The sequence below is a fragment of the Galeopterus variegatus genome, unplaced genomic scaffold (assembly GCF_000696425.1).
Source record: "Galeopterus variegatus unplaced genomic scaffold, G_variegatus-3.0.2 Scaffold3453, whole genome shotgun sequence".
In the NCBI taxonomy this organism is placed as follows: domain Eukaryota; kingdom Metazoa; phylum Chordata; class Mammalia; order Dermoptera; family Cynocephalidae; genus Galeopterus; species Galeopterus variegatus.
Genome location: NW_007729564.1, coordinates 150,566 through 162,972, shown reverse-complemented (window position 1 = coordinate 162,972; position 12,407 = coordinate 150,566). Strand labels below are relative to the sequence as shown.

Below are 12,407 nucleotides of genomic sequence, written 5' to 3'. Positions count from 1 at the left end.
CCCCCCGCCCCCGCCGTCCTCCTCACTAGGCTTGATCACTGGAGGTGTTTGCACTGGGGCAGCTCGGGAAGCACTGACCGACTCCCGTGGTCCCTACTTGCCCTCTTCCAGCAGGGCCTGAGGCCAAAGAGTGGGGCTTGCCCACCCTCATTTGGATGTCAGCCCCTATCCCAGGGGTTTAGACTGTGAATAATCCTTCCACTCTGAAATTTACTCCACATTCACTGAGCCCCATCTGTATATCAGGCTGTGCGCGCAGGGAAGGGGCAGGACACAAAGCTGTAAAGTTGAACAGAACAGTCCTTTCTGCCTTAGAGAAGCAGCTGGATGTGGAAGTGGTGGGGGTGGGGGCAGGGAGCAAATCATACAGGAATACTTAATCCTCCAAGGTGAGAAGAGCTTTTGAAGGGTTGTGAGCTGAAGATTCGGGAGCACAGGGAGGGAAGGACCATCTTTGAATGCCTGATTATTCAGGCAGGGACATTTTGAACTGGGCCTTGAAGGATATATACGAGTTCATCATTTCAGACCTGCTCCTTGCAGATTCAGAGGTCTGTTTGGGGAGTTTGGTGTGGCAGAAACACATCTCTTTTAGGACATCAGCTGGAGGTGGAGGCAAGACCAGGCCAAGCAGGGCGTTGTATGATGCGCTGAGCATCTGGACAGAGGTTCTCAGCAGGGGTGTGATGTGATCAGCTCGTACTTGAGAATGGGGTATGGCTCTGTGGGTTGAAGGGGGACAAGGCTGGTGGGAGACAGGGCCCAGGGCAGGGTAGTTTGTCTGAATTGGTGCAGCGATTGGGGACTGGGGAGGAAGACAGCCTCTTTGGAGTTAGGGACATCATGACTCATTGCTTGGCAGGATAAGGAAAGGAAGAAGGAGTTAAAAAGAGGAAAGTGCAGGTACCAGGAGCAAGGTTAGGACCCAGCAGATGGCCTCTGGTCTCAATTCCCAGTATCAGCCAGCCTTTGGCTTCTTGCTTTCTGAGGGATCCTGTGCTCTGGTTTCCATATTAGTTAATTATTGCTGCATAAAAAAATTACCCTCTAACTTAGCAGTTTAGAAGAAATACAAAATTATTATTCCCTATTGTTTTTGTGGGTCAGGAATTCATGGGTGACTTGGCTCATGGTTCTGGCTCAGGGTCTCTTATGAAGTATAGTCAAGATGTCAGCTGGGGCTGTGGTCATCTGAAGGCCGGATTGGGGCTGAAGGACCCACTTCCAACATGGCTCCCTCACATGCCTGGCAAGTTGGGGCTGGCTGTTAGCAGGAAGCCCCAGCTCTTCACCACATGGCCCTCTCTATAGGGCTGATTGAGTGTCTTCACAACATGGTAACTGGCTTCTCACAGAGCGAATGATCCAAGAGACCAAGGCTGAAGTCACAATATCTTTTATGGCTTAACCTCAGAAGACACACACTGCCATTTCTATAACATCCGATTGATTACATAAATCAGCCCTATTCAGTGTGGGAGGGAACTACAGAAGGACATGAATGCCAGGATGCAAAGAACACTGGCAGCCTTAGACGCTGGCTGCCACAGTTTGCTTTTCTGTAACACATCTGAATGTTTCATTGATCTGGGAGGTGAGAGGCTAGAAGAATGGCATGCCCAAGCTTCAAATTACAGCAAGAGGGGAGGGATGCAAGTTAGAGAGTAGGAAACACTGCCCCATGAGAGAAGAACTGAGAAAGGTGACTAAGAATATAAAGGAGCTTTCCCTGGAGGAGACTCTACAAGACAGCCAGCCCCCTTGGGCTTGGGGACAGGTACTTCCGAAGGTGTAAAAATCCATTCTCAAGGGCTTAGCCATGCCTGTCCTGCTTGTGACCTGGCAGTTATATTCAGTTTGCTGAGCTTTTGTCTTCTGGGCTGGCGGCTGGGGGAGGTCTTTCCTTGCTCCCCACTGTAGAGTTGCCAAGGACAAGCTCCGTGCATTCCAGCATGCAGGGAACACTCATCACGTTGTACTGTGATTGCCCAATGATTTCTCCATCTGCCCTCCATTTGGGGACATTTGCTGAGTGTCTGCCCACTGTGTGACAGGCAGGGCTGCCCTGTATAGTCACGCAGGCCATGCATGGCCAAGGGCACCTGCAGAGAGTGCACTGGAATCAGCCCATGCCTTATTCACCAAGCTGAGCATCCTAGCACCATGCAGGAGCTGCCTGGAGAAAGGGCACCTTCTCACCATTCCCTCGAAGACACTGTGCACTAGTCCAGCTGTGTGTCCATGGGGCTGGTTTTCCCGGAGGGTAGGGCTTTGCTAATTTGCACAAAGATGCTGTATGGCCCCGGGGGCCTGAAACAGACACTGTTCTCGCTGCTGGGGATAGGGTGTGAATGAGACAGGCATGCTCCCTGCCCTCATGAGTCTAGTGTGGGGAGACAGACTGAACATGAGTTAGCAGCAGATTACCCAAGATGACTTCAGACTGGGAACTGTGCTGAGAAGGAAGGAAGCAGGGTGATGAGAAAGAATAATGGGGGACCTACTCTAATTTGGGTGGTCACTGTTGCTTCAGCAGCAAGTGCAAAGGCCCTGAGGTAGGAAGGAGCTTGGCGCATTTTGGGGACTGTTAGAAGTGTGGGGCGTGTTGGAGGAAGATGGAGTCCTGGCCCCCACTGTGCCCCTAGTGTCTAGACTAGAGTTGGAAAGCCCAGAGTCGACACTTAGGGATGCCTTTCTGTTTGAATATGAGATGTTGCAAGTGTTGGGGGTACAGCTCAGGAAAAGACTGAGAGTGGGGTGGGATGATTAATTGGGGGTGCACATAAACTCCAGGGAAGTTCTTCAGTCAGGTCCAACTTTAGCAAACATTTATTAAGCCTCTACTGTGTACCAGGCACTACTCTGTGTGTGTGTGCATGTGCGTGTGTGTATGTGTGTGTGTATGAGAGAGAGAGGTCCTTACCTTGAAGGAGCCCACACAGTAGGAACCAAGGTGGGGAAAGGGTAAGTCCCTTTCTCTGCAGGCAGTGGCCCAGTGAGGCCTCCAAGCTCAGCCCAGGCCTCCTCAGTTCCACATTCATGGCCAGCAAGAAGACATGGGGGTGGGGCTGGGGAGCTGCTGGTCTCAGAGGGGAACATCTTCTGGAAGGGAGGGGTTGCCCCCTAGGATGGTCGGGTCCCTGGGAGGGAGGGAGAAGCAGAAAGGCTAGACAGATGGGTATGACTTGGGTGACTGAGGTGGGTATGTCCTGGTGTAGCCAGGGGTGGAGAAGTCCCTGAGCTGGGCCGGGTGGCTGGTGGGGTCAGGAAAGCCTTGCTCAGCGCTGGCTGAGTCACAGGCCTGAGATGGGGCCAGGACTAGGTTCTGAGAGAATAAGTTCCTATGCTATGGCCAATGGCCAAGGTCACATCCCAGGCTCCAGCCAGTTTGCCTCCCAGCTTCTCCCCAATGCCCACTATCAACCTCTCCTGTCTCAGACAAGCCAGAAGCCTTAGTGTGGCAACCCTGAAGCCTCTGTCAGCCACTCCAGCCTTTAACTTGTGCCTCAGTCTCCCTTTCTGAGTTCTGCTGAGAATCAGGTTGGCTCAAGCTGGAGGGGATAGAGTACCATAGATCCAAGAGAGGGGGGCAGCTGGCTGTGGCCCTGGGCTGTGGCTGCTGAGGACTCGGGGTGAGGCAGCTTCCCTGCCTCCCTCACGGGTTCTCTAAGCAGTGCCCCTAACCCACCTACCTCAGGAGGTCCTGGGCAGCCAACAAGACCCAAGTCAGTGCAGAAACCAGCTCAGGAGACCCCTCACCTCACCAGTGGGACCTACTGGAAGGGGATCAGCAAACGCCTCCCTGAAATCCCAGATCCTTGGGAGTGGGGCAGCAGGGCTGGGGACATTCCAGGCTTTGGGAACCTGATAGGAAATTCGATTCCAGCTTCTGGTAGTGGGAGAGGGGAGCAAGTCCTCTGTGTGTGTGTTTCAACTCATGCACATGAAGTTTGTGTGAGCATCTGTCCACGTGTCTGTGTTCACAAATCTGTGTCAGGCTGGACTCTGAGGGTCTCTCATGCTATTGTGTGTGCTGGTGCCCCGGGATCAGAGGGTCTCCCTGGCGTGAGGATGTGTGTGAGGCTCTGTGTTGTGTGCCTGGCTGTGTGTATGGGTAGGGGGGTGCTGGGGGAGTGTGCGTGTGTGGGTGCAAGTTTGTATGTGAGCCTGCATGCCTCTGGGGGACAGCCAGTGTGATCTTGGTTAGCGGGTGCTGTCTGCCTGCCTGCCTGCCTGCCTGGTGTGTGTGTGTAAGGGGAGAAGGGCCCCCTTATTCCTCGCTAGGGTTGGCAAGGGGCCTGGGTTTGGCCTACCTCTGCCCCTGGCAGGGGTCCAGCGGGGGAGCCGCGCCCCCCCCTTCTCCCACCTTCCCGCACCCAGAGGGGCTCTGGCGTCGGGGGCTCGGCGCCTCCCCGCCCGCGGGGCCTAGGTCCGGGCGTTCCCGGCCTGCGGGCCCGGGGGAGCTGCGGCAGCCGCTCCCCTCCGCCCCCTCCCTCTTTCGGTCCCTCCTTCCCTCCTTCCCTCCCGGGCGCGGATTGCGGGCGGGGGTGGGAGGAGATTTCGGCTGAGTTTCCATTTCATACCTCGCGGCTAAAACTTTCTTTCTGTGTCTCGCCCTCTCGCAGTCTGCAGCTTCTCCTGTCATCGGAAATGCCAGGCCAAGGTAAGGGGCCGAGGGCTGGCGGGCCTCGCAGAGGACTTGGGGACGGGCCTGGCTCGGTGTCCGGGGACTGCAGCAGGGGCCGACGGCGGGGCGGGGGCGGTGCCCGGGTCGTCCCTCCTCCACTCTTTGTTTATGCAAAGCGCCGAGGCCTGGGAGCCGGCCCAGGTCAAGGTGAAGGCGAAGGCCCGGGGCGGGGTGGGGGAGCTGGGGGGATTTGGGCGGGGGACTCGGCGCGCAGTCTGGGCGGCTACTGGAGGTGGCTGGTGGGGACAGGAGCTCTGAGAGAGGGGCTTTTGAAGGTGTTCCCCCTAGTTCTCAAGGGGGAACTGGGGGGGTGGGGGTGCAGGGAGGAAGGGAATGCATTTCAATTACCCCGCAGGCCAGCCTAGAAAAATTGTGTCCCCAGCCACAGGATGGGAGAAGGAGGTAGGTAGGGGAAGTGGGGAATAAGGACAGAGGTCAGGATAGCACTGAGTCTGGAACCCTCTGAGCAATTCTCACACCCCTCTTGGTTGGTCAGGTCCCATTTTGGTCCTCAGTTTCCCCATCAGTATTTCTTGGCTGGTTTTGGTGGGAGAGCGAAACTGAGGCAAGAAGACTGGAGGGATTGCTGGGTCCTGGTTGGCCAGGCTGGCTGGGCCCTGCTGTGTCCACTCAGACCTGGACAGAGTGATGGATCAGCTTCTTGGAGTAATAAGGGGGCGGTTACACCAGGATGGATTATGTGTTTGGGGTAAGGAAATTGTTCCTCAAATGGGCTCGGCTCTGCTGGAGGTGGAAATGCCTAAACATGCTTTACCTTTCCCATGCAGCCAGTGTCTGCACCTTCTTCTGTCCTTGCTTCTACTGTCCCTGTCCTTTCACTCCCTACTTTTGCTGTGCACACTTGACTTTTCAAGCAGGAGCTCAGTGAATGGAAGGAGGAGGGAGGATGCTTCAAAAAGAAGCATTGATGGAGGCATTGAGGCCCCGTATCTGGAACATTTCATGTCCTGTTTCTTATTAGCTGGGCAGCTTTGGGCAAGTCATGTACCTCTCTGAGCCTCTGTTTCATCCTTAAGGATGTAGGAACGAGAAGCCTGCCTCATCAGGTTTTTATGAGGATTACATGAGATAATGTGTGTGAAGCACCCAACACAGTGCCTGACACCCGGGGGATGCTCAAAAACATAGTAATTGATGATTATCAACTGGAAGCTCCGAGGGCCAAGCACTACCTTGGAGAAGGGATGCTCATGGAGCAGGCAGGTCTAGGAGGGAATTCACTTCCTCCTGACAGACCTTGCTTAAGCCACATACACACCTTGTGGGGTGGGGGGGCCTCCCCATCTGTGAACTCCAGGTTGGAGTGCTCACCCAGCAGAGGTACAAAGGGCCGGGCTTGCAGTAGGTGCCTCTGTACAGGGGGTTTCCTGCCTCTTCCATTGTTTTCTGTCTCCTCAGCCTTTTCTTCGAGGGATGAAGAGTGAGTTTCTGTTCCTCCCCCCTCATTCTGTACATCTGGAGCCGAGTTTTTCCACCCTTAACCCCAGAACCTTCCAGTTTTCTTGCTCCTCAGTCTACCCCTTCCTACCTCCCCTCCTGAACTTGTTTCTCTTAATAACAATGAACTTTGTATAGTGCTATAGGCCTTAGAAGGCATTTCACATGCATTATCAGACTTTATTCTTTTAATTTTATTAGCGCATAAAACATAGGCCGAAAGATCATGCTGTTTTACAGATGAAGAAACTGAGGCACTAAAATGTTGAGTGACTTCCTAGGGTCTCACTGTTTAGTTCTCACCCACTCTGTCCCTGGGCCTTTGTGCTTCCTTCCCACGGCTGCTAGCTGCCTGCTGGCAGGTGTCTCTTGACCCTTACCTGCCCTTCTTCCTTTGCTCCCCATTTCTTAGCAGCAGTGGGATATGTTTAGAGAAGATAAGGGGGTGAATTTACTGGCAGTGAATGGTCTGAGTAGGGGGAATGGGTAGCTCAGATAGGCCCAGACAGGTATGATAGAAGATGGCCCCTTGTTTTGCAGCAACCTTGTGCACGGAGACAGAGGGATGCTGAAGATGACTTTCGGGGGGGCATAGCCTGCCTGGTGATTCTCACATATTCTGGAGGCTCAGAATGCACCAGACTGCAGCAATCCTGCTCTGCCCAGACAAGGAGGCCAACCAACAGGGGAGAGGGTGGACTGGCAGGGCAGTGGCCACAGACAGATGGGGCTTTTCATAGGATTTTCCTCTATAGGAAATGGGACCCACTGGTGCTATGTGCTCCACCCAGCTCGCAAGTCTCTCCCCTGAAACCACAGGTCTTACTACGGCCCTGCTTTTTCCTCCTGCAGCAGGAGCCCCAGAGCACAGAACAGAGCTCTACACTGTGGATTTTTATAACCAGATCAACTTGGAGGTCATTTCATCCATCCCCTTCTAGGCAGGATTTATTAAACAAGTGTTTGTTGAGCTCTTTCCATGTGCTGGACATTGTTCTGAGTGAGCAGGACAGACAAGGCCTTGGCCTCATGGGACTTAGATTCTAATAGGGGAGACAGGCACTAAATGGGCAAGCAAGTTATGAAGGACAGGAACCAGAGCAGTGGGTTAGAGGGCGATTAGGCTAGGGTGGCCCAGGAAAACTTCCTGGAGGAAGTGTCGTGTGAGCTGGGACCCAAATGATGTCGTCTGGTGGTGGGAGGGATGGAAAGAGCAAGTGCAAAGCCCTGAGGTGAGACGAGCTTGTCATGCGTGAAAGAAGGCTGTGCGGTTGGAGAGTGGTGAGCGCTGGGGATGTGCTCTGATTTCCACTTTGTCAAGGCCACTCTGGCTCTGACCAGGCACAAGGGTAGGAGCAAGGACATGGGATAAGAGGCTGCTGGTGTTGCCCATGAGAGAGGCTGTGGCCTAGTCCATGGCACTCGCAGGGAAGGCAGTGAGAAGGGGCCGTGGCCGGGATGCATTCTGAGGTGGAGCCCAGAGCCCTGCTGGTGGATGTGTGAGAGAGAATGGACTCGAGGATGACTCCCAGGTTTTTGGCCAGAGTAACTGGGTGCACGTGGTTTCATTTACTGAGATAGATGAAGTGTGTGAGAAATTTCTAGGAAAGAAGGCTGCAGGATTTCTGTTTGCCTGGTCTCTTTTTTCAGTTACTCTCGCACACATTGGGGATTTCTTGCTAATGATTTTCTCTAATTCAGCCAATTCTGGCCACCCCTCTAGTAAGTGGCTGGTTCTTAATGCCTTAACATGCCACCTTCCAGAACGTTCCTGCAGTCTGAAGCCGTGGCTCTGACAGGGGTATACATAGTAATACAATGTAACAAATTATCCCCCCAATTTAGTAGCTTAAAACAGCAACAAACATTTATTATCTTATAATAATAAATGTTTCTGTGGGTCAGGACTCTGGGAGTAGCTTAGCTGGCTGGTTCTTGTAGTTGGCCAGGGGTCTTATGGGGTTGCAATCAAGATGTCAGCTGCAGTCTTCTGAAGACCTGACTGGGGCTGGAGGAACCTCTTCGAGGTGGTTCTTTCATGTGGCTGGCAAGTTGGGGCTGGCTGTTAGTAGGAGGTATTAGTTTCCTGCCCCATCACCTCTCCGTAGGGCTGCTTGAGTGTCTTCAAAATATGGTGGCTGGTTTCCTTAGAGTGAGTGATTCAGGAGAATCACCGTGTCTTTTATATCCTCACTGGGAAGATACACACTGTTATTTCCACAACATGTTATTGGTTACATAGGTCAGCCCTATTCATTGTGGGAGGAGCTTGCGTAAGGGCATGAATACCTGGAAGCAAGAATCAATGGGGCCCATCTTGGAGGTAGACTACCACAGATGCTCAGAGAGAGGGCTGTGCTGACCTGGCTCCTGGGAAGTCGTGGGAATGGTGGAAAGGGCAGAGATATAGGAATCAGGCATACATGGGTTTGAACTCTATCCCTGTTGCCTTCAGCAATGTGAGCTGAATTGTAAAGGATTAAATGCACATTGGCATATAGTAGACACCTTTCTCCTTTCTTGGAATGATAGGAGAAGACTGGAAAGGAGTCCAGATATTCTGTACCCAGCTCTTTGCCACTTGGACCTGCTTGAGGGCAAATGCTCATGCTGGTAGAGGAGGGGCTTTGGTGCCTGGCTCATGGTGGATGTTACAGACATGTTGATTGTGCAAAGGAAGGTTGAGAGATATGTTGCACCCCCAGCTTCTAGAATACTCCCTGGCCCATAGAAGGGGTGCCAATAAAGGAAAAAGTGTAATAAAGAATGTTGAGAAACAAATAGTTTCAGACAAAGGGAGAAGCTGAGGGGGTGGATGAAAGCAGGAAAGCAGTAACAGCAAAACCACTTTTTAATTCCCTTTCAGAAAGCCGTCCTCCCTTCTGACAGAGTACACGCCCAATAATAATTCTGATCATTTACATTTTTCTAATTGGGGTATAATTCATGTGCTGTCAAGTACACAGAACTCAAATGTACAGCTTGATAAATTTATACATACGTATATATGAGCCAGATCTAGAATAAGATGTATATCTAGATCTATATCAAGATCTAGAACATTCCCAGCACCTCAGAAGCAGCCCTTATGCTCCCCTCCAAGTCAATATCCTCCAAAGGTAATTGTTATTCTTACTTGTATCATCAGAGATTAGTTTTGCCTGTTCTTGAACTTCATATAAATTGAATCATACTGTGTGTTTGCTTTTGCGTCTGGCTTATTTCACTCAACATTATGTCTGCAGGCTCATCTGTGTTCTTGCGGGTTGCAGTGGAGCATTCTTTTTTATTGCTATGTTGTATTCCATTATGTGACTAACCACAATTTATTTATCCATGCCACTGTTGATTGTCATGTGGATTCTTTCTGGTTTGGGGCTGTTATGAGCAGACCTGCTGTGAACGTTTATTTACCTGTGTCTACAGAACTTTGCAAGACACAAAACATTGCCCCACATCTTCGCAGTTCTGTGAGGTGGGTGGGCTCCTGGTAGCCCCATTTTACAGATCCAGCATTGAGGCCCACTGAGGATAACTGACTTGGCTAATGGCACCTTGGCACAGTGGACTTCTACATGATCCTGGCACTGCCCTGGGATAATGGATGGAGACAGGTGAGATGGGAAAAGAACGAGAACAAGCGAGAGAAACAGAGAAAGACAACTAGAGACAAGGTGCTGGAATTTCACCACAGTTCGTGCAAATGCCACTCTCTAGCTCTCCCCTTAAATCTCCTGAAGCAAGCAAATTCTAAGCCTCTTTAGTCCTCACCCTTACCTCTCACTGGAATCCTTATCTGTCCAATTGTTTTTCTTCTGCTGAGGATTTAAAATGAATGGCCCAGGATTTGTCTTCCACTTTAATTTTAGCACGTGCGTGGTGTATGTATACACAGCGGGCTTTCTTCTGTTTTGCTTTTCTCCTCAGTCCCCCGCTATTTGACTCCACAACCTCCAGATATATTTTATTTACATATTTATTTATTATTTTAAGTAAGCTTTTAATTTTAGAACAGTTAGATTTACAGAGAAGTTGCAAAGATAATACAGAGTTCCTGTGTAGCAAGCACCCAGTTTTCCCGAATCCCCAGATACATTTTCGAGCCATGCTTCTCTCATTCCTGATTTGCCTTTGTTTTGAAACAGCAGTTCCAGTGGCGACAGCAGCGCCTTCCAGCAAAATGCTCTTGCCTGTTCCAGGTCAGACAGGAGTTAACCAAAGGGACGAGGCTGCTGCAGGTCAGACAACTGACTCAGTCCTCAGCCTCTGGGCAGCTCTTTCTCACCTACGCTTCCTTCCTAAGCTCTCTCCTACCTCTTCCCAGGCCCCGGCATTTACCTGTCCCAAGCACCAGCTGGGGTGCGGGAAGGGGGCTGCAACAATGACTCGGTCTCCTTTCTTGTACCAAAAGGGCTTAAATCTCATCCTTTAAGCTTGAAAGGAAAGGAAATCCTATAATTAACCCCCACCTTTCAGCCACATTACACATCACCTTTCCCGCTAGTCTCTCATAAACACACCTGCAGCCTTCCTTTACAACTTGGGTTAGAGGCTGGGTGGGAGGAGGTTCGTGGCCCCAGGATCCATTGATGGCTCTGAGCCTAGTGGAGTGTTTGAATTCTTTGGCCTTGGAGACAGACTATTGAGTTTAAATGCCAGCTGCATCAATAACTGGCTGTGTGACCTCGAGCAAGTTACTGAACATGTCTGATTCCCAGTTTCCTCATCTGTAACATGGCTATTNCTTGGAGACAGACTATTGAGTTTAAATGCCAGCTGCATCAATAACTGGCTGTGTGACCTCGAGCAAGTTACTGAACATGTCTGATTCCCAGTTTCCTCATCTGTAACATGGCTATTTTAATAGGATCTATGTGTAGGGTTCTTGTGAGCACTGGGAATGATAACCTAGCTAAAATGTCAACCTCAAAATTAAGTGGTCAAAAAGTTGCTAATATTTATTTATTATGACCTCGAGCAAGTTACTGAACATGTCTGATTCCCAGTTTCCTCATCTGTAACATGGCTATTATAATAGGATCTATGTGTAGGGTTCTTGTGAGCACTGGGAATGATAACCTAACTAAAATGTCAACCTCAAAATTAATGGTCAAAAAGTTGCTAATATTTATTTATTATTTTTTTATTCCTCCTGCCTTTTCCTATTTTATGAAAAGTGGGGGGAATCTGAGAGACTAACAAAGCTTGCAAGGGCAATGGTGCCAAGACTAGATACTTGCATGTTTTCTTTTTTCTCCTCTCCATTATCAAGGAAGAGTGAGGAAATCGTGCAGGTGAATTGGGTATGTATTGTTTGTTTGCCTGTATCAATGGCACCTGATATCTGCAGCACTGGTTTGAGAGCTCGTCTGCACATTAGAATCACCTGAGTGCTTTAAAAATACTGCTACCTGGGTCCTTCTCCCCAGAGATTCTGATTGAATTAGTTTGGGGTATGATCTGGGCATTGAGACTTTTAAAAGTGGTAGTCAGTGGTGGGAGTGTAAAATGGTGCAACCACTCTGGAAACAGTTTGGCCATTTCTTACAATATTCAACATACACTTGCCATGCGACCCAGCAATTCTACTCTAAGTTTTTTACCCAAGAGAAATAAAAACATGTCTACAAAAAGAATTGTATTCAAATATTCATGGCAGCTTTATTCCTAATAGTCCCAAACTGGAAAGAACCCAAATATTCAACAACAGGCAAGTGGATAAACAAATTGTGATATAAAAGTACGGTGGGATACTATTCAGCAATAAAAAGGAGTGTATTGTTATGCACAACGACGTGGGTGAATCTCAGAAACATTGTGAAAGAAGCCAGACACAAAAAGAGTACGTACTGGCTGATTCTATCTTTATGAAATTAGCAAAGGCAAAACTGACAAAAAGCAGATTAGTAGTTACCTGGAATTGGGGGTGGTGGAAAGATTGGCTACAAATGGGTACAAAGGAACTTGTGGGGGATGGAAATGTTCCATATCTTGATTGTGGTAGTTATCCACATGTATACACATGTCAAAACTCATTGAACTATATTCTTATAAGGGATGAGTATTTTTTTGTATGTAAATTATATCTTAATAAAGTTTATTTACATAAGACTTCCCATGTGAGTCTTCTTTGCAGCCAAATTTGAGAACCACTAGTCTTTGTTCTCTTAATGAACACCGAGCACAATGCCATGCACTTAATAGTGCTTTCTGGGGTTGAGGGCCTCCTTTAGTCTTTTTTTTTTTTTTTTTTTAAAATTTT

General features: G+C 49.8%; 1 protein-coding gene and 1 long non-coding RNA gene across 2 annotated transcripts in view; one reads left to right on the top strand and one right to left on the bottom strand.

Annotated features, from left to right (window-relative positions):
• LOC103600767 (tensin-1-like) overlaps window positions 1–12,407 on the top strand; it is a gene marked incomplete at its 3' end in the record, with an annotated part of 169,094 nt that overhangs the window by 11,992 nt on the left and 144,695 nt on the right. Inside the window, exon 3 of the mRNA XM_008585101.1 lies at window positions 4,626–4,663. Within this exon, the coding sequence (XP_008583323.1) occupies window positions 4,626–4,663 (38 nt within the window). The remainder of the gene's footprint in view (window positions 1–4,625; window positions 4,664–12,407) is intronic.
• Window positions 1,381–3,410, bottom strand: LOC103600766. Its single transcript, XR_551408.1, has 2 exons — window positions 2,924–3,410; window positions 1,381–2,102 (listed from the first exon to the last, which is right to left on the bottom strand). It is a non-coding gene; the product is annotated as an uncharacterized LOC103600766 (long non-coding RNA).